General features: G+C 40.4%; 1 protein-coding gene across 9 annotated transcripts in view; it reads right to left on the bottom strand.

The window, feature by feature from the left end:
• Positions 1–5,304: 5,304 nt before the first annotated feature.
• STXBP4 (syntaxin binding protein 4) overlaps positions 5,305–21,726 on the bottom strand; it is a 71,053-nt gene continuing 54,631 nt past the window's right edge. For all 9 annotated transcript variants that reach the window (XM_065693949.1, XM_065693943.1, XM_065693948.1 and 6 more), the window contains one exon: positions 5,305–8,333. In XM_065693949.1, coding sequence (XP_065550021.1) covers positions 8,222–8,333 — 112 coding nt within the window. In that variant the 3' untranslated portion in view covers positions 5,305–8,221. The remainder of the gene's footprint in view (positions 8,334–21,726) is intronic.

Genomic DNA, 21,726 nt, shown 5'->3' with positions numbered 1-21,726 from the left:
AGTTAGAATTCATGACTTCTCCTCGTGCCTTGGTGTTTGGACAATAAGGGCAATGTTTGCTTGCCTTGAGAGCTACAGAGGAACTACGGCATTCCTGTGAGCACCAGCCTTGTTCTGAAGACAGGCGAGGCTTCCCTGGAAATGTGGTACCATTTCAAGTGGGGACTCCAGGGAGAAGTCTGCTGGCAGCCTTTTCATCTTCCCTGCACCCCGGCTCATGAATAAACATAGGGAAAGAGGGAGCTAGATGAAAAGCAGCTAGGACCCTTGTTGCTGCAGAGCTGTGGATCTTCCCAGGCATTAGCTGTAATTGGCTCCTCTCATTCTGGGCTACCCAGTGCTTTAGCTATAGTCTCAGTGTCTCCCCGAAGGGAGGCAGAGCAGCCCATTGCACCATGTGCTGAAGCAGCGCAGGCTGCTTTTAGGTCACATCAAGAGCAAAATCAGAGGGAACAGGAAGCCTCGGTGGGAGAGCTCTGCTCCCTCTCCTGCCTCGACTCCAGACATCAGCCTGCTTGTGATCTGGCTTCAAGAGGCTTGAATCTGTTTGAATCCCACTGTTGTCTGTAATTCTGACATGTCCCCCACTTCAAAACTGTGTCACTGGCACAGGGCTGTCACAGCTGAGGTTCTAAACCAGAATCTGCATCCAGATGTGCAATAGTCCTAAACATCTTGGCAGGTTAACTTGCAAGAAAATCTCTTGGTAGGCAGTAGTCACTACTAGCAATTACCAAGCTTTTATCTGTAGCTGTCAATGCACTGTGGAAAGTGGCTGTTATTCCCATCTTACAGCAGAAACAGCTGTTCTAGGGGTGTCTGAATACATTTAATACAGAAATTGCATGCCTAAAAGGTGTTCTAGAAAATCCCATCATCATCACATGACTGATTTCATTCAGTGCACCCAGGAATTCAGCAGATCCTGCTGCTTGCGCTGCGCTTCTCCTCTTATTTGTTTTAAAGCAGTAGTTTTTGGATGGAAGTTTTCATTTTACCCCCGTTCTGGGGCAGAGGAGAAGCTGAAATGTTCTCTCCCGAAGTTCGTGTTGAGGCAAACTTTGAGGTAGGGATTTATTTGAAACTCCGTGAGGTTTAACTTGGTTTTGTGATCAAGAGACGCTGAAGTCCCATTTGTGAAATCCAATTAGGCTCCAGCCCTGGCAGGGACACGTGACATAAGGCACGTACATCCATCTGACTCCCTGCCCTTCCCTGCTCTTAAAGCCTTCAGTCTCCACGCCAGAGCCGTGCTTCTTATCTCAGGTATTTGGGATTACTGCAGACTCGATTCACCGGCTTGGGAACTGTCAGAGCTGCAGGATTCCCCTTGGAAACATGGCAGACGGCAGGGAAAGGGCAGCTGAGACCCACTTCTCTCTAGGGGAGTGATAAGAACCAGGTAGGGCAAGAAGAGACTCTACATGGTTACTGGAGTACCAGAGTCTATATTACAGGCTACTTCAGCATCTAAAATCTAAATGGGTTAAGCACATATGTAGAGAGTTTAAGCTCAAATGTCTCTACTACATTCCCAAAGTTGGGAAATGAATGAGATTAATTGCATTTACACATTTCCCCTAATAACAAAATGATTCCTTTTGGTTGCATCTTGCAAATAGCCACACACCAAGACACAGTTCAGCACTGTTGGCATCCTATTTCCTGTTCCTCTGCATCTTCATTACTTACAACACTTTTGTATTTAATTTGAGGGAATAATGCGATCTGAGCGTTACAGGCAGCTTTCTTAATGGGCCTCTGTGCTCCTGCTCCTGCCATAACATCAATTATGTACAGTTGTCTTTGACTTGGAACGTGTAACCCCCATGGTGACTAATTACAGTATCTAACATTAGGATCCCAAGTGGCAGAGACTGGAGATTAAAAAACAGAGTTCAGGCTGCTGCTTGGGGGGTGACAGCTTCACCATCCCTGGAGAGCTCAGGGCTCTTGGGTTTCTCAGGCCATTGGGGTTGGAAAGGAACAGTGATGAATTACCAGCCTTTGGAGTAAAAATGAAAAGATTAGAAGCTTTGCCTTTCCTAAGATCCTTTCTCTTTCCAAATCACTGTTATTGTTATATTTTCATTTTAGACCACGAACATATTTCAGTTTATTTTTCCATTTTATTGCTATGTTTTAATGAGTTCTTTTCATGGACAAGAGAAAGGATTGTTCTTGACAATAGTAATAATCGGAACATAGCGAAATATTGACTGCTTAATAGCATCATATAGTTGCAGTTCAGTAACTCTATATGTTCCTCAATATCCTTCATAACTTGAAGAACGTAGCTTATCTATGCTTTAGAAAAGATGTTGAATTCTATGAGTCTTGAGCACCACTGTAACTACTAAATGATCATCATCCTTCCCATGATGCTGAAAATAGCTGAACCTAGCTGATGTATATGCTCTAATGCAAGAAAATATCCTTAGACAGTAGTTAACTCTACACATATTTAAGCTCAGCTAATGCTTGAAATTGTGAATGGAGATCTGTGCCATATACATCAGATCAAACATGGCCTTATGGCTTCAGGGACAGAATCTGCAGGGGACAGACTAACCACCTGTAAGTGGGAGCAGGAGGGATAAAGGGTTTTTTTCATTGACTCTCTTTAAATGAACAGCTTTAACTAGTTTGGGTTTGACTTTGATACTGTACCATGGGGACAGAATCAGTAGTGGGTATGAAATTTCAACTTCCCATCCTCATATCTGGAGACATGAGGCTTGATTTGTAAGAAATTCTGGCACATTCCATTTTTTTTTTATCACTTAATGGATGATACAAAACTCACTGCAGCTTTGTGGGAAGAGAATTCCATACCATTATCTTGTAATAAAATAACTTCTCTTAAAAGGCTGTTACGAAACATCAACCTATTAAATCCATGGCAACATCAGCCATTGTTTGGGGGAAAAAATCCAGAATGAGCAGTAAATAATCAAGCCATCAAAAATATGAACAGGATCTGGCTGGTACAACCTGTGGGATGGCTGGTATTTTTAGTTTTACATGAAAACAACACCCAGGGAAAGGCAAAGCTGGTTACAGAGGACAAAGGTTAGGCTTTGTTCCTTACTATTTGATTTTTGGTATTCTATCACTGCAAGCAGTAAGGGGAAAGATTTGCTAAGGTATTTAGGTACCTAAACATGCCTAGCAGCATTTATAGCAGCATCTAAGTAGGTTAGGTGCCTAATTCCTATTAACTCCATCAGCATGTTTAAGCTGCTAAACATCTTTGCAAAGCGGGTACAGGTGACTGTATGAGCTGCTGGGCTGTGCTTGTTTGCCACAGATGAAGCTCAAGCTGATGCTCCTTGGATCAAGGGTTACGGATGGTACCTGAGCACAGAAGCGAACAGCAGCTCCTGAGCTGGCCTCAAGATTTGCTACTGAAGGCAGAGCCATACAGAAGTCACCCAGAGCAACACTTGCCAGAAGACCAGTGAATTCTGGTGCTTGGTTTGGTAACCATTCATGTTTCTGACTCAGTTTCTTGAGCCGAGTGTTAGGAATCCCACCAGCTCCTTGAAAAATCAAGATTTCACAGCCCAAGTCAACAGCGTTCCTTGAGCTTCAGGAGGGCCTTTCCCACTAGGCACAGCCTGGCCTGTTCCACACACACATTTGTCTTAAAGGATTTCCCTGCCTTAGCTCAATGCCGATGAACACCCTCCTGCCCGTCAGAAACAGACTGAAAGAGATGAACCAACCCGTCTGCTTCAGGTTCATAAAGCAGCCAGTCACGAGAAGTGTTTAAATAGATGGTAAAGGTTACATGGGATAGATGAACCCGAGTGAAACGCTTCCTTGACTGAGCCTGTATCTGGCTTTTGAGGTTTATCTTCCACAGCCAAACACACATGGAACTGTGCTCTCCAGCAGTGGGTGCTCGAGGTAATGCCACTTCCACTTCCTCCGAGGAGCAGAGGAGGCCACCCACCAGGTAAGAGTGCACAAAGCAAATGTTTTCTGAACTAAACCAGCTAAACTGATGAGTTATGGGAATTGCCCCTGTTTTACTGTATTTCTCGTTTTAGTGTAAGTAATTCCTCATTCCTTAATTTACAGTAGAGGCTAAAGCTTCCAACTGATTCCTAGCTAGCATACCATTAGCTTTTGTTCTATAAACTACAACTGTAGGGAGTGTAAATAAAGTAGGTGAGGCTCCACAGAGACCTGCGCAGGAACTGTAACAAGCCAGGTTTGATTTTTATCTTCCTTTATAAGTTGGATTTCGGTAATTCTGAAAGATTTTGTTAGAGCAGGAAAAGTGGGGTTTGTTCTCTCTCTCCTTGGCCAACCATTGGGAGTTCTGTCCCATGGCATGCCTACAACAGCTCTACAAAGTAAGCATAAAGGAAAGAAGTGATTTGTACTGTAATTACATGAGAATAAAGTACCTTCCACCACTGAAATCTGTACACAAGAGACTTCTACCACCGATGTTTTTGAGGACAAAGGAACTGCAGTCTGCATCAGTTACGGTTTTAAAGGGGATGCTATTAAACAGGGATTTCAAGGCAAAGGCCGAGGGGGATCATCCTTTGAGAGTAACACTAGTTGAGAATGACAGTGAAATTCACTGTACAGAGCCTGGCACTGCCACAAACCCATGTGAGCCCCCAAGGTGTCAGAGCAGGTTTAGTGCTCTAAGGTTGCATCCAAGGTGGTCCTTGCTATGCACTAAATGTGCAAATAGCAGCTGTTGGTGTGTTATCCCTCCACCCTGACTGATCATAGAAATATAGAGATTTTTGTCTATATTTACCTAAGAGCAGTATCTTTTCTATAGACTTCACTGTAGAAAAGCACAGTGCAGGCACTGCAGGGCACTGTGGCTGTGCACTGGCCAGCACATATGCGCCTGGCTACTCTGTGAGTATTTAAGCCATGGTTATGGAATGGCCACTCATGTATGTGTACTTGTATTTATCTGATGGTGTGGACGAAAGGATCATCTAATCTACTGAGGCACTGAGTAGTGCTACAAGGAAGTTATTTAGCACCTGTGAAGCCGTGTATCTGATACGCTTGCCTAGGTATTATTTGTGTGAAGCTATTTGCCTGATGGGAGAATGTGCCATTTAAAATTTACTGGATATCTGCAGTATTCAAAGGGCAGTGTGGTGCAAGTATTCAGGTAAAGATTAACACCAGTGTGTAGCAGAACAGTATTTATCACAATGTCACCTTTAAATAGAAAATAAATAGAGGTACAAGAACAATTTATGGCCCTGTGGCCGTTATTAGCTGCAGTTTCATTATTTTAAAGGATATAACGTGCACTTTCATTTCTTTTCCACTTATTTTTTTATTCTTCTGGAATAAAAATAGAGAGTCATTGTTTATAGGGTTGTATATTTTGACAACTGCTCTTTGCAATTCCTAAGTTATCCTAGAACCATTGTCTCAGTATACACAGTTCATCTGAATCAAAATAATTCCACAAACTATTTCACAGAAAGGAAGAGACAAGGGGAGCTAAGGGAGAAATAACCTAGGAAACAAGTATGCCGGCGTACAAAAATAGGCTGGAACATTTGGAGATTGTAGGTATGAAAATGTAGTCTCAATAACGGAGAATCTGAATTAGTGGATTATCTGAAGAGGTAATTGCTCACTGGAGGAGAAGCCAGATAGAAGCCGAGATCTGTTTCTAACGTCTTTAATTTCTAGGCAAATTTATGAGGGAGAGGGAGGAATCGTCTCCAGGTTTCTCTCTGTGGGTGGAGGCAGCAGGCAGAGCAGGCAGCGCGCCAGCGCCGTGTCTCGGTTTCTCCCCCTCTCGTGCACAGCAGGCTGAGCACTGCGCGCTCCGAGCCAGAGATCACCACCAGCTCCCCGGGAAGGGCAAGCGCAATGGGCATAGCTGTCCTCCTCCAGCTCACCCAGCATAAGGAGTGCTTTGAATCTCTCTCTGTAAAGTCTCTGCTCATGCAGCCTGCCTGATCCATAACCTCTGTCTCCAAAGAGCTTCTTCTGTTTGAAGCACCCAGCTAGTTGTCACAAAGCCACTAGCGGAATAAATCCAGGCTGTGAGGGTCAAGTGGAGATTCAAGCCTCTCAAACAGAACTGGAAAACTGGAATCTATATGCAGTCTGGATATCATGGATGTATGAATTCAAAGTGCCTGTCATAAAGCATCCAAACTACTACAGCTACAGCAAATATCACAAGGAATTCCAAACCTTAAATATCCTCTATGGGTGATGAGTCTGCCATTTTCAGAAGAGGGATTTAAATAAAAATGCTTCTAGAGTGTCCAACCCTGAAACTGGAGCACGTGCTCTGTCCCTTCACATTGCGTTCTGTGAAGCACGTAGGAGCCACTGGAGCAAAATACGGCTAAAGCATTTATGTGTTATTGCTATGAGGAGTTTTCTTAGAAATACAGGTTACTCTAGGTCTGCTGAGCAAGCTCTTCTTCCTAATCCACACCACCTGTGTAGATTCATGGATAATTTGGTTCTGACCTAGTTAAAAGTACAAAACAGATTTTTCCTGGTTGCTTATTCAATATATCCTGACATCCACTTCCAGCAAAGCCTGCAAAAAACTCGTTCATGAGCTGCACTTTGTTCCTCTGGGAAGAACATTTGGGGATGTGCTCTACAGCTCACAGGCCAAATCACTGCACTGCCATTCAAAGAAAAGACTTGACTTGGATTTAAAACCAGAAGGTTTATTCTTTTTGATTCCAAAGGATCAACAGCTACAGTGTGCCTGACTTGGCACAGCTCGGTAATGGTAAGGACAGAGAGCGGACATAGGCACCAGAACTGCAAATAAGTCAGGGCTTTCTACCTATTCCTCAGAGAAAAAGGACTTAAATCCAGCGCTACACCTGCTGAAGACAGACCTCAAAAACTGTGACTGCACAGCCCCATCCCTTTGTATTGGCCAGCACAGTGACCTGGAGTGCAGGAGCGAGCCTGAACCTTTCCAGGGGGGGTCTCAAGTCCTTAAGAGTGGCAGATTGCAGCCTGTCCTCCCTCACACTGATACGATCCCATTATCCATCTCAGGCTGAAGATCAGAGATAGAGCTCTCCTTTGATGTACTCATCAGTATGATGAGAAAATTCTGCAGAGTTTCAGATCTGTCTTCCATTCATTAATCAACACCTACCATATTATATCCATACACACATATGTAAAGAGCCTCCAGAGAAACACAGCATAAAACCATATATTTCAGAGAGCTGACATCATACATTGTGCTGTGAATAATGAGATTTAAAATACCCTGTGCTATCAAGGTGCAGTGAAACCTGCTCATTAGCTTGCACCAGCACCTCCTGGCATGCTCTTTATCCTCTTTAAAACATCACCAGTGAGTAAAAAATGATTTTGTTCTACTTAAAGACCAACTTTGAGGAGGTGACTGATTTCTGCTGATCCTGGAGGTGGTTTCACAGGTTTCATTGTACTTGAAACTTCACAGCTTCCACTGAAGTATTTGATGCATGTATGTACCGGTTTAGCAGAGTACAAAAGTAGAATAATTCTCATTCTTGCCTCACATTGTTGACAGAGTATGATGTCCTTTACCAAACTGTTTCTTTTCACTTGACAACTTATCAAAGACTCATTTTTCTAAAGCCCTACCACCAATCTTCAAAAGTATTTGTCTTAAAAGTCATCAGGGCTCCAATACTTGTAATAAATTGCTGAATTTCTATTAGCAAAGCTTATTCACAAGTTTCTTCCATAAAAATAAAGATTTTCAGTAGCTGAAGAAAAGGTATCTACATTACATTCACTTAGCACTGGTTAACAAAAACCCACCACACCTCACCTGGCAGCTTTCAGTCAACCATGCCGGAATCCAGCATGTGAAATTACAACCAATGGTCCCATCTTAACTCTCATGCTGGTCAAAGCTGTGAAAATTACACTTCAGGTCAGGGGAGTTAGGCCAACAGAGAGGTCTTGAAAAGCCTGGACTGGGCTCCCAGATAAGACTGGTCCCTAGACACTGAACAGTAACAGATTAAGGACTGAAGGGAGACTTCTGCAGTGCCTGCATCTTCTGTAGCACCCATCAATAAACCCACCTAAAAAATGGCAAAACTTCCTCTGACTTGAAAGGGAAAAACATCATCAAGTACTATTACATTAGGCTAGAAAGTATGCAAAAAGTGTGCATCTTCTCACTAGTGTACTGAAACTACACAAACTGCAACAATGTCGACAGATGTCCTCAGCTCTTGGACCTGGGAAGCTCTCTTATTCCATCATCGTCATCCTCAGAGCAAAGCAAGCTTAGCGCGCTTGTTACAGGATGGATCCATGATGTTGTCTGTGTCACGTGGCTAAAAAGAAACAAGAAATGCTATCAGCAACCCAAAAGAGGTTTACCAATTTCAAAGCAAGAAATACAAGATGGAGCCTGGAGTTGTCATGGTGATTACAACACTTTCAAATACAGAATCCTCTTTTTCTTGTTAACTATGAGATTTCTACAAACAAGACATGGAGTCTTCTGGGTGCTAGAAACTGGACAAAGGTCCCATTCCCCAGTACATTAGAGACAATGCTTTTGTAAGAGACTCCTAATACAGACTGGAGATACTTCCTGATAATGGAGCTGTAGACAATGAACCCAGCAACACTGTACAGCCCAGACTAGCAAAGACTTACAAAACTCCAGGTATTGACATAGGTATTAACATTGCCATCACACAAGATAAAGCCTGAGGCATAGTGGTCAAGAGGAAGTTGACCAAATGTGGAATCACATCATAGAAATATACTCAATTTGTTAGAACATAAACTAATACTCTAGCATCATTAAGTCCTTCCTCTTGCAGAAACAGGCTGATGACTAAATGAAAAGAACAATATTCGTTTCACATCCCCTAGACCAGACTCTGGATGTGCTTCCAGAGTCTTTACACATGTAAGAAAAGCGAGTCAGTGGTACTTCTTAAGACTTAAAGCCCACATTTGACATGCAGTTTAAGCTGCTTTATAGTTTTTGGTAAACTTCTGTATGAATGGCAAGAAGCTGACCAAGGCTCAGTAAGGACAGATAAATGGAATGTGCTTACTGTTTGTGGGTGAGAACATTGCACACCTTATGGTTGGTAGTATGCACACTAGCCATACTGTGTGTGGGCAAGACACAGCCTCTTCTCCCTTCTGGAATAATGTGTTCTTGATAAAGGAAATAGCTTCTTTTCGCTTAAAAAAAAATCTTGCTAATAAATTCACAGTTTTCATAGTCAAGTCAGTGCAAAGATGAATTTTGTAATATAAGTTCAAGAACTAGCAGAAAAATATTGTACATATAATATACACCATAAAAGACAAAGAGCTCTTCTCACAACTTCTGACATAGAGTCACCTAAAGCCCATGCCTATCCTCACCTTTGAGGTGCACTGGTTTAATTAAACATGAAGTGCCATGACGGAACTACTCTAGATTTACCTTTTTAAGTGAAAACAGATTTTGTCTTTGCCTTCAGGAATGCTCACTTGAATATCCGATTATGGAAATGGATATGGTTAAAGGAGGAAACTGAGTCAATGTTATGGGTATGGGAATCGCTATTCCAGTCAACATGATCATGCTATGATCTGACCTTGTATTCACACCTTTCATTTCAGTATACTGAGCTTAAGCTGGATATAATGAGGACAACAATACTGTTCACAAGAGGTAGGTACGATGCTAACATAAATCACATCTCCAGCTGATGAACAGACCTATCTTGGAACTGGTAATTTTTCAGTTAAGCCACTACTTCAATTTAAGCAACGCCTAAGCAAGGACCAAGCAGGGTAAACAAAATGTGGCAGATAAAGGCCATATCCTCACTTCTTATCCTTAAATAAAACCAAACACAAAAGCTCCAGTTTTGTGTAGAAAAAATTCATAAGTGCTTTTTTTGGTCAGAGCAGCACTGGATGGACTCCATTCCCTCATACTACAAAAACATGCATCACCTTATCAGAGCTGCAGACATCAGTTTCACAGAAGTAAGAGCAACCTGTAGCTATAGAAAGTACAATGCAGCACATACTGACCATTCTCAAGAACAGGAATCACTTCATTCTAACAAAGCGAATGTACCATTTTTTCCTAGCAATGAAAGCAACTTTCCCAAAGTCTCCAACGTTTACCTTTAGAAAGCCGAACAACAGCCAGCAATGAAGGATACGAAGACTCCTTTTTACAGTGTTTTATGAGATTTGTGAATAACATCAGTCTAATCAGGAACATGATTCCATTATCCCACAACACAGGGAAACATTCATATATATTATATATATTATGAATATATTTGTATTTGTAAATACACAAAGGAAAATATCTTTGCTGTATTTTTCTGCAATGTTTTCTATAATACCAGGAAATGCCATATATTTTAAATTAAACAATGTACTCAATATGGCTTAATACAGAAGATAGCACTCTAAACTGAAGTCCCGGCATGTGATTTCATTTATCGGCATAACAACACAGAGCTCCTTCCAATACCTGTGAAATCACGGGAGCTGAATAAACTGGATTCCATCCATTCCAGCTCTGCCAATGCAAGATTTATTGCCTGCAGTACTATTTTAAGTGTTTATATTGCTTGCCTTTATCGAGCCATTTCTCAGCAATCCATTGCTGAATTTAAATAAGAACAAAATGATTTGTAAATTCTATTTTTTCCCATTTGGCTTCCCCACGTAGCATGACCTGCTGTGTACTTACAGCCTTAGCTCTCTTTGCTTATGAGCATGTATCAATCCTGTGAAATGGGAGAAGCTGCACCGGAGAAGGGTTATGTGGAAAAGCATCCACAGGTCTTTAAATGTAACTGACTAAAAATTCTTTGTTAAGTGTTTATTCTTCACAAGATTTCCCTCCTACATACTTCAGGCCCAGGAGGCACACGAGAGCATGCCTAACTTCCTGTTAACCGCTCTCAGAACTTGATTTTGGTCTCATACAAATTCAGTGCAAAAATCATCCAGCTCTTCAACAGTGCAGATTTGTGGCACTGAAACCAGGGCTACTATTGTCTATATTCGATAGCATAACATTGGTTAATTACTGTTAAAAAAGAACTATTTTCATCCATTTTCAAAATACGAGGCCAGATTTTGCTCTAATGTCAATCTGCTCTAAATGCTTGTGATGTGAACTCGGTTCTTTTAAACTTGCTCTAGACTTTATCCCATGAACGCTCCTACTAGGACAGTTTGTTTTAAACCCGTTGCCAAAATCCTCACTAGGAAAAGTACTCTTATAAATAAACTTGAAGTCCACATACCGTGTCTCACATTGTAGACAGACACACACAATACGCACAGATTATTTAGGTACAGAATAAATGTATAACCTCTCCCCCACCCCCCTATTTATTTTTAGCTCTCCAAAAGTGCTGTGGCTAAAGAGCTTTGACATAATCAGTCCGAGGAGATAATCCCAGATTTAATGGTTTGCAGAACATTCTTGTATTAGAAATACATCCTCTCCGATTCGCGTCTGAGGGCCAGCAATAAAAAGTGAACTCAAATCTATCTCTAGGTTTTGCTTAATTGATAAAACTGAGTATTAAAGGAATATTTGGACAGCCAGCACTACAAATCCTAGATGTAAAATGTTTTCCATTTGCAAAGGTTCCTGTTCAAAAGACTAATTTTACATTTTCAGGGCAATTAACAATAATTAAAGATTTTTAGGTTTTCAAACAAGTCATTGCTATCGGAGGGCAGCCAAATTTATTGTTACAAAACAGAAGCATTTGATCTGGAAATATGTCAGTAGCTTATTCCATCTTTTTAACATTAGCAAATTGCAGGACAAATTTTAGAGCTTGGAAAAACAAACCATCAGAACACAGGGATTTTTTGGCAAAGAAATGCTAGTGAATTACTTAAAATGCCATTATAATTAACCTCCTTCTGATTCTTACTTCTTTGCAAGGAAAATGCTTTCTTTTAAAATAAGAACCTCGATCTTTTAAGAAAAGATAAATTCAAAGAAAAACTAATGGGAAAAATGCCTGTACCTTTGTTAGCTTTGAGCATCATCAAAACATGCTTTTTTTACTAGGGCCAAACTCTGGAGCCTAACAGGGATTCACATCTTGCAGACAATAGAATTGCTGTAGGTCACTGCGCAGGATGCTGAGCTACAAAGCAATCATGCAATATTTGAAGTTGGGGTTTTTTCCCCCTTTGACAGGGGCTGACATTCATAACACCCGGATGAATTTTTCCAGTTCACCAGGGTTACTTGGCTTTAAAAGGAGCAATCTTGTGCAAGACCCATTTGCTTGACATCTGCTCAGGAGACAAAACGCAGACTTAAACAATTAATCAGTCAAACTCTCATACTGATGAGGGACCAGTACTCATTAGAGACCAGGCAGGATTTAGTTGCATCTGAACCTAGAAAGCCCAATTCTGGCCTCATATGAACCCTTTGCTTCTCTACCAACTTGAGCAGTATTGATGATGAAAGTGAAAGCAGGACTCTGCTCACACGAAATAACACAAACTCCAAGGTAGCTATTTTCCTCCCTAAATGAACATACCCCATAACTTACATGCACAGCAGTAATTTTGCTATACTTTTCATCTTTCTTATCTTACTTTCATATTTCCCAAACTTCATTATCCTTTGGAATGCAGTAATGCTCAGCTAGAGTATTGATGCTTGAGGGAGGTTTTACTGATCTGTGCTCATCTGAAAACCCTTGCAAAGCCATTGTCACAGTGTCATACTGCCAACAACTCTGAAAGCTTTACCCTTAGAGCTTTCACTGTTGTTACTGAAATAATCATTAAATAAATGCAGCAAACAGCACTGCTAGATGCAGATGTAATGGGTTGGAAGGGGACGTGCTCTCTACTATCCAGAAATGTACTCCATATTTTCAGTTTTTAGACTTACACGTTTATCCCAGTGGGAAATTCTGAAGTTACTGTGACAGGAGTATATACCATCTGCTAGAGGACTAACAATATGGGAGAATATGTGTTCCTTTGTTACACACTCATATGCAGGCCCCCATAGAGTGGTGGTTTGGAGGCTAATGAGAGCCAGAGCAACAGGAAAACAAAGAACAATGCCACTGAATGAAGATCCTGAAACCTAATCCTTCATCTAGAGGTTATATCATCTTCCTCGCTTGCTCTTGCACAGAATCTCCCTGTGTAGCTGTTTGCTGGACTACACACAGCTTTGCAAGATTTGTTTTAATTACTGCCTTTGTCTTTGGTTGCTGGGGCTTTCTGTTTCTGTTCCCTTTGAGCCTGGAACAGCCTTTTGCTTTGCAAAGATCCTTTTCTTCCTTTAAAACTCACTGTCCCAAATTTTGCACCTTTGGGAAAGTACCAGGCTCTTTCATCTCTGTTTTACTCACACTTCTCTAACTTGCTAATGTAAGTCGCTTGGGCCACGGATCGATGTTCCTTATGTACTGCCTGAAACATTGCATAATAAGAAAGCATAACATCAAAAATAGATCCTGTTATTAATCTTTTGTTTCTTCTATGTCAGTGTTTACCATGAAGTAAGCTTCTAGAGCTATCACATGCTTGCAAACCCAGTTGTGATGTCTTCCATGTTTGGTATCCCCCTTGAAAATGCTGTAAGGGGATACCAAATCAAGCAATAGAAACCTCCTGTTGTTTTGAAGAGCAAATGCTGTGAGGATCTGCAAGGAATAACCTGTTCTGAACTGTAACTGAAGGATTTTAATTTAGTAGATAAGCAATTAGAACAAATAAAACAAGTATAATCAATCAGCCCTGAGAGCATTTAGAAAAGGCAGTTTCCAGACACGGAACCTACAGGCAGCTTGGGAAGGGTTTTTGCACTGTATTTATCAAAAATCAGATTATCTGAAATGAAAAGTTCTTTTTTCCTTCCCCTTTTTGTTAAAATTGGTTGTAGACTGTGCCCTCTTTCAAGACAGCATTTCACAAGGAACATACCACATATAATAGGAGTTGCTGGGCAGGTCCTAAGATCGCAGCGACCTCAACTTTTATTGTCTGCAATAAAATCGAGATCCCTTGTCACCTCATGGAGCTGTCCCCTAAGGCGACAAAAATGTTTCTTGTATTTCCCTTGGGGATCACAGATTTTGCTTGAGTATTAATTAAAGATTGAAGGATATAAAATGAAACCCCAGAAGACAGTCTCGCTATTTATTCCTTGATTAAACTGATTAAACTCTTGTCTGCTAAGAAAAAATATGAGTGATTTTGTAAGGCAGTAATCACTAGGAAGAAGATTTATATAGCCAAACAGTGTGCTATATCATTAAAAACTGCCAACAATAAGCAAATGACCCAATCTGAAGATAAAACCAGTAATAACAGCAGGATCTGAGCCAAGGCTGAATATGCCCAAAGGTCTGAGTGATAGGATATGCAGACTTTTCAGTTTTAAAGCATTACCTGAAATCTATCTCCCCCCAGTATTAGCCATCTGCTCTTATTCTAAAAGTGCTTGATGTATGCAGTTACTCCTAATCCCGTGTCTTTAAGTGATCATAAAAAATCTGGTGCAGTTGATTTGCAAATGCATCAGAGCGTGCTCAAGGCTTATGTTTAAACTATACGTGTACTACAGTGAAACAGAGCTAGAGCAATGGCTTAGGCCCATGCTTCAGATGAAGCACATACTGGAAAAAACCCCGCTGTGCATTGTTCTGCTTCCCATGGCTCTCCCCAGCGTTATTTCCCAAGTGCCAAATCCTGCCGTAACAAAGGAAAATTGGGAGTCTGAGCTTTTACATTTCCAGTCCTGCTCACAGAAGTAGGGAAGAATTACACCTTTGGTCACATCAGTCTAAGAGTAAAATAACCCAGCAGAGGCAACAAACCCATCGCACTGATTTCAGTGGGATCTGTAGCTCTACAGTGAACAAACAATCTCAGCTTCATGTGTTTTCTCACAGAAGACATTTTAACAGCTGCCTTATAATAGCGCAGAACCTGGTCAGTGTGCAGTGTCTGTGGAAGCTGAAAGACACCAGTTTCTAGCTTCAGTTTCCTGTTTCTCCAGTTTGGTTCTTGATACTAAAACCAAACACCCTCTCAGGAAAAGAGATTGCCCCACCAAAAGCAGCTTAAGGTCTTAACATTCTTCTATTACAAGCTCATGTTATCATAAAATCCAACACCAAGTTTCCTAGTTTCACATCTGAGATTATTTTCCTTATAGCCATGCAAAATGATTTCAGTGAAAATCAGAGATGCCGAGTTCCCTACACCACAAATATCAGGCAATCAACCATTCCTAAACCTTAGGAATTATTTGGAATTTGGATCTTGCCTATCTATAAGGCTTCATGATTTTTTAGATAGCAAAATGCCTTGCACTAAATCATGGCTGTGTCTTTTAATAAGAACTCTTTCTTCACTCTACAGGGACTGTGAACAAAGAACAACTAGGAGGTACACTTTTCAGAAGAGGACTATTACTTCTGGATATATTTATTCCTGGTGACCGACATGAGACACAGCAAAGTCCTGTACTTCAGATGGCAAGCATTAACACTTCATGAAAATAGAAGTTCTCTGAGATGTCTCAAGTTAGTTATTAAAAAATCAAAAAGAACAATGTCAGGATTACCCAAATTCATACAGTTACATCTGAAAGTGTTTGAACTGATGTTGAGCTGATGGATACAGAGCGCTTTGGATCATTCTACATTAAAAAGAAGCAGTAACAGCTACTCCTGAGCCAGTTTTATTTAAATATTTGCAACTTTTTTGTGACTATGTAACTACTCTTTCCTCTACTTTCAGACAGGAGCTCCAGTTTTAAGAGATGCAACTTAATTGATCTTTCTTTGAACTCAGTGAAAACATAAAGCACTCCATGCCTCAAAATACCCGTTTGTACGCACAGAGCATCAGAGTTATTAAGATGGAGACACCTACAACAATGATTTTGATAACTGATAATTTTGGTGTAACAAACTTGCCTACTGCTATACAGAGGGCTGGGAGCAAGAGCTTGTACTGGATTCAATCCAGAGGGATTTCAATTGCACGTTCAGTCTAGCAGATCACGGTTTTGCTTAGTTTGCTGCTCTGAACTCTGAAACTTGAGTAGAACATACAGAAGTTTACTTCTAGATCAGCTCTGCCATGATCTGGACTTTGTTGAACTTGATTACTTTTAGGAAGGGCAACTCCAACCACTACTTAGATAACCTGCAGATAACTAGTATATTGTAATATGTTAGTACATAATGGAATGGGACAGCAGAGGCAAAACTGAACGTACCTCGCTATGTTGGGTTTTGGGTCCTTCCTTTGTAATACAGTAGAAACGTGTAGAGTAACATTAAGAAAGGAACAGCTTTGGTTGTTCAATTTAGCATGCAGTAAGCAAAATAAGCTCTGATTTATGATGATACCTTTAGTGTTCTAAACCACTGAAGTTTACACTACAGAAGTTCCTCATCTATCACACATGCTTTGCTATTCTTAGTTCAGTCATAGAATCATAAACAGTTTCCATGAATGCCCACCTTTCAGTAAAATTAATGATGGCTCCTTCCCAAGCAAAACCAAACAAAACAGAGTATTATAAAAGGCAAGTATGATGTGTTGGCTTTCAATGTGGAAGCTTGATTTGCCAGAACATGCCATGTACGGTTTTTATCTATCTGCGTTTCACAAGTATTGACTTCAGGCTCCTACTTAACATGAACCCAATTCTGTACCTTCCAATGAAGGCACCTTCACTGCCTACTTTGTTACACTGAAGCACACAGTGCTTCCATATGAAACTCCTGAAAGTCTTAATCATGTTATTACCATTTCCCCTTTGTTGTAAGACAGAAAACATCACAGGCCCTAATGCATCTAAGGGAAAAGATCCCAAAAGTTTAAAATACTTGGAAACTTTTACTTGTCTATCAGGAAAATTTAAGATGCATGTTCCTGAGGAAAGCAACAGTTAATGTGGAATAGTTGGAACCCAGTCCTATTAAAATGCTAGAAGAACAGTGTTTACAGGGGCAAAATTCACAGCTGGTCCTTACAAACTGTACACATATGCAAGGAGTGGGTAGGAGTAGGATGGAGAATAGCAAGGCCCTACCTAATTTTAGGTGCCAGTCTCATGATACAAAGCTGCCGTATGTTAAAGGTGAACGGAGTGGGAGGATGGAAGAGATTGACTATAATGGGTTTCTGGTAAAAAAATTACAGTGTCCCAGCTATAATTTTTTATACTGTTCCTCTGTAATCCTAAACCACCAGTGTATAACCATTAATCAATTAGCATACATGATACTTCACTTAGAGAGCAGTTATGCCTGCACACTTTCTCCTATTTGAAAATCAAACCCAGAAGTTACCGATTCACAAAATCTGCTCAATGACAGAATACACTTTCTGTTTGCATTGCTACAGTTCCATCACTTCCATGAGGACTTTTAATGCCAGAGAATACAACCAAAGTGTTGAACTAAGCCTGGGCAAAAATAGCCACATGACTAGCTTTAAAAGTGAACAAGATAGGCTTTCTCTTACTTACAAAGCTCTTCCCATCCTAATGCCTCCCAGCTTACTGGTAAGTGCATCATACACATCTGGATGTAGGTGATACTTTATGAGAGCTCATTAGCCCCATTGTGCTTCTGGGATCTACAGATAAAATGACTACTTGGGACAGGAATTTCTATTAGAAAATCAGTAATTTCATTCCTACCAACAGAACAGCCTTAATCATCTAATAAATAAAATAATTAATATTGATATATGGGTTTTTTTACCTTATTGTGCAGGGTCTTTTCAATACGCTGGTCCTCCAAATTCAAGACAGACAATGGAAAAATTGGAGAGGATCCAGTGAAGGTTGGAGAGGGTTGGAGAACTTGGCTCAGGAAGAAATGTTGAAGGAACTGGGAAAAGGGCTCAGCCTAGAGCACAGAAAGCTTGGGGCATTCTTCACTGAAAACAACTAAACATTGGAATAGCGTGCCCAGACAGCTGACAGAATCTCCCTCACTGGAAATACCCAACACTTGGCTTGACAGGGCTCTGAACAGCACTCTTCAACAGACATCAGTTCAGATAACCTCCAAATATCCCTTCAGTCTGGACTTTTCTATGATTTTATTATATGATTTTGGAACTGTAGTGGACTGCCAAAACCCCCATTAGGATACATTCAATTGTCACTGAGCAAATGAGGTCAGAATCTCAACTCTTCTTAACCAAACCGGCTGATACAAACAGCGCTACAAATGAGAAATGTAAGTTGGTGAGGAAACAGGCACCACTAATATGTTTCTATTATACATTAATTGATGGGGCACGAATCTGGTGCTATGTATGAATGACTGTATTGCTACAGGCAAAATAAAAGTGTTTGCTCTCTCCATTAAAGTACACCAGATTATCTTAAAACATATCTAGGGCCAAATTCAGCCTTTAGTCTCCAGCAGCAGCAGAGTAATGCAGTTGAGCAGCAGGAAAGCACAGTTATACTAGCAATGAACCTGATCCCACCCTTTTATTCTACTGGCTTAATTTTTGTCCTTCTGATAACTGCTGTTATATTAGTAAGACACTTGAGCTTGCTTCTTTTCCAGTGCATACACAGATGTAACTCAGAGGGGCTGACATCACTGTTTGCTATTTCACGGTAAACCTATAGATGACCTTAATGCCTAGCACAGAATCATGTGAGTGTTTGACACACCAGCAGTCTAAAAGGTAGTTTTCTCACACTTGTGGCTGATCTTAGCAACCTGGTTGATTGAAAACGCCTTACTGAGAGACTGAAATGATTTCCTGAGGTGATTTCAAAGATTGTCTTGAGGTGAAGATGCATGGACAAAATACAGCTTTCCCCAGTAGGTATAGAGAGCTGTTCGGCTCCTTAGGATATAGCCATGTAAATGTTTTATTCATGTCAGTTATTCACATAAGTGGGTTTCACTTTAGTGTGTAACACAAGCCAGCTGGTTTGCTTCTTTTAAACTCTGATTTCTCATGCACTTCATATTGCTACACCCCCTTCAGAGATATTTATGGAAATTTCACAGCAAGCTCTCTCAAGCTTATGTGCCATTAAGATTCCATTCTGGGGTGTTTACTGCATTAGATTTATAACATACAGATTTATGGACTCAGCTACTTGATGGCCCAATAAAGCATGTTGGAACTGAAGGCAACTACTAATTAAAATAATACTTGATTGTCCTTAGCATATTGTAAAACTGCTGTGGATTTAAACAGAGCCACTGCAGCTCCTATAAAGCCTCCCAGCCTAACTGCGTAATAAGAAAAGTGACAATTTGCATGTAAGATCAGTTTATTTGTGGCTACACTTAGGGAATTATAACGTTTTTCTATCTGTTTGTATACATGGAAGTGAACTAGTGTCGAAATACTTTTAAGCACCCTGTGGCTTTGGCTGTTCTAAACACCAAAGAATGAAAATTCACAGCCAAAGGGAACAAGAAGGTTACAGTATTAGTTCCAGGGTTGTAAAGTATCAACTATTCCATTAATCCCCATTTAAACAATTAGCTTAAATCCTACTGAAAAGGATCAGCTGTTAAGATGCACCTCAAGCAAAGTTCCTCATGGAAAAAGGTACTTTCAGTGTTGGGCAGAATTTTCACCTTGAAATCTCTTAACATTCAATGTTAGAAACAAGAGACTTGGGCAACGCTGCTCCTTGCTCTAAACAGTTAACAGGCTGACTTCATACACATTCTCAGGCTGACTTCATACACATTACAAAGTGTAGTAAGAGGTATGAATTTTCAAGCATGCAAGCAGCCTGGCTTACACTGTAATTAGGAAAGAGTGATGAAAGCCAAATACGGAAATAGTTAAAATGAATATTAATTACCATGATGCCTTATTACAATGCTCAGTTAATTCCATTCTAATGAACTGCATTAAGAGCACTTAACACCAGCGTGGTGGCTCCATTCAGAATAGAATTTTTTAGGCAGTGGTCACGAAAGGTGATTTCATACCCTTCCCTGCAATTAAAATGGATAGATTTTACTTGCCTGCCACAAAGAGTGACATGCAGAACTTTATAGGGTGGGTAACAGTGATGGAAAACTGAGGCACTATCATTTGAAATGCTAGGAGCACATTAACAAGAGGGAGGCACATTCATGAGTCCTTAACAAGCAAAGATCAGATACGCAAAAACTCCTTAAAAAGCCTGTTCATGTCACCTATTGAACTAAAATCTGGCGTTTCAGCAAGTGGGGGTAACGTGCAAGCCATCTACAAATGAGGGTTCCACCCTCTACATTAGCTGGGATGCTGGTGGTGTTCATCTGAATTTACTGTCACATCTGCAATAGGTCAGTGTCCAAATGCAGAACTTTAGAAGAAATTTCTTGCACATTTTCAGCAAATCCAGCTTTCTGCTGAGTCACCAACGTAAGTATTTATATGAGAAGCACAGTAACCAAACCAGCAGAAAAAAAGGCGAGATGTTTGAAGAAAATGAGATTTCTTCTATTCCTTCTCTAAATTATATTTGCTATTATTGCTAGATGATACTATCTTCCATCTCAGTTTCCAATTACACAGGTATAAACTTACAGTATTGCAAGTGTTTTACCCAGAACAGAATCTAGCATCCACCTTTCTAACTGTCCTATAATGGCTCCCTGTATGAACAGATGGAGACCAAGGAAATAAGTGCTCCATTTTAATAGTTGCTCTTGCTTTTATTTCCATTGCTATGAAATTGGCTTTTAATTCACTTTCATTTCCTAAGTTATTTTCCTACAATTTATTTTGGTATAAATCCCATGTAGTAACCTACATCTGTCTGAAAAGAAAAGCCACCCTTTGATTAGAGCTGGAATGCAGTATCATATACTGTGTGCTTGGAAACCTCTGCAGAAAAAAACATGTCTGCTTTAATACATCCAGCTCGAGGCACCACGGGGTGAGTCGAGGACAACAGAGCAGTGGGTTTGAAATAAAGGAAAAGCAATGTCCCTGCCTCTCTTGGCTTGCCCATACATAAACTTCAATGCTATTTACGTGACTTTATAACAGTTTGGGGTAAAAGTAATTCTATCTGCCTGCAAAAATTGATTTGCTGCCTTTCCTGTCTTTGAAGAGACTGTGGAAGTCCACCTGCAAAACAGGGGCTTCCTGGCACCTATAAGAATAAAACCATATGCCAATTTCAGCAGCAAGAATAACTTGCTCTTAATTCAACAATGATTCATGATATATGTGCAGTGGAGATGAGTTATATTTTTCACCAATTATTTCAGTCTTTTAAAGGAATAATAAACCCCCCCTATTATATTAATGATTTTTCACTATATTCTGAAACAACAGCATATTTGTTCAATTCACTTCCAGAAGCTTCTGGAACACACAGTGGAACTACCCCTTTTTTCATGCATCTTTCCTCCAGCATCAGAGAATACAATTGAAATGAAATCTTTCCTATAGCTTACAACAAACTCCTACAGCTTTTATCAAGCAGGTCTTTGTAAAAAAGCTTTCAATTCTCTACCTAGCAGGCGTATTATTATGTCCTGCTGACATTAGCAGGATATAAACCACAGTTCGGATTTGGTTATAAAAAGTACTACTTCCCCCCGCCTTGTTTTTGTAAATAACATATCTGTACTGCATTTTTTCTTCTAGTCTGTCAGAAAAGTGATCACTACCGAAATCTTACAGTTAAGGAAAGCCAAAAAAAGCTTTGTAACAAGGGCCCAAGCT

The sequence above is a fragment of the Lathamus discolor genome, chromosome 13 (genome assembly GCF_037157495.1).
Source record: "Lathamus discolor isolate bLatDis1 chromosome 13, bLatDis1.hap1, whole genome shotgun sequence".
Taxonomy (NCBI): Eukaryota; Metazoa; Chordata; class Aves; order Psittaciformes; family Psittacidae; genus Lathamus; species Lathamus discolor.
Note: the sequence above shows the minus strand (reverse complement) of the source record. Positions and strands in the feature narration are given on the sequence as shown.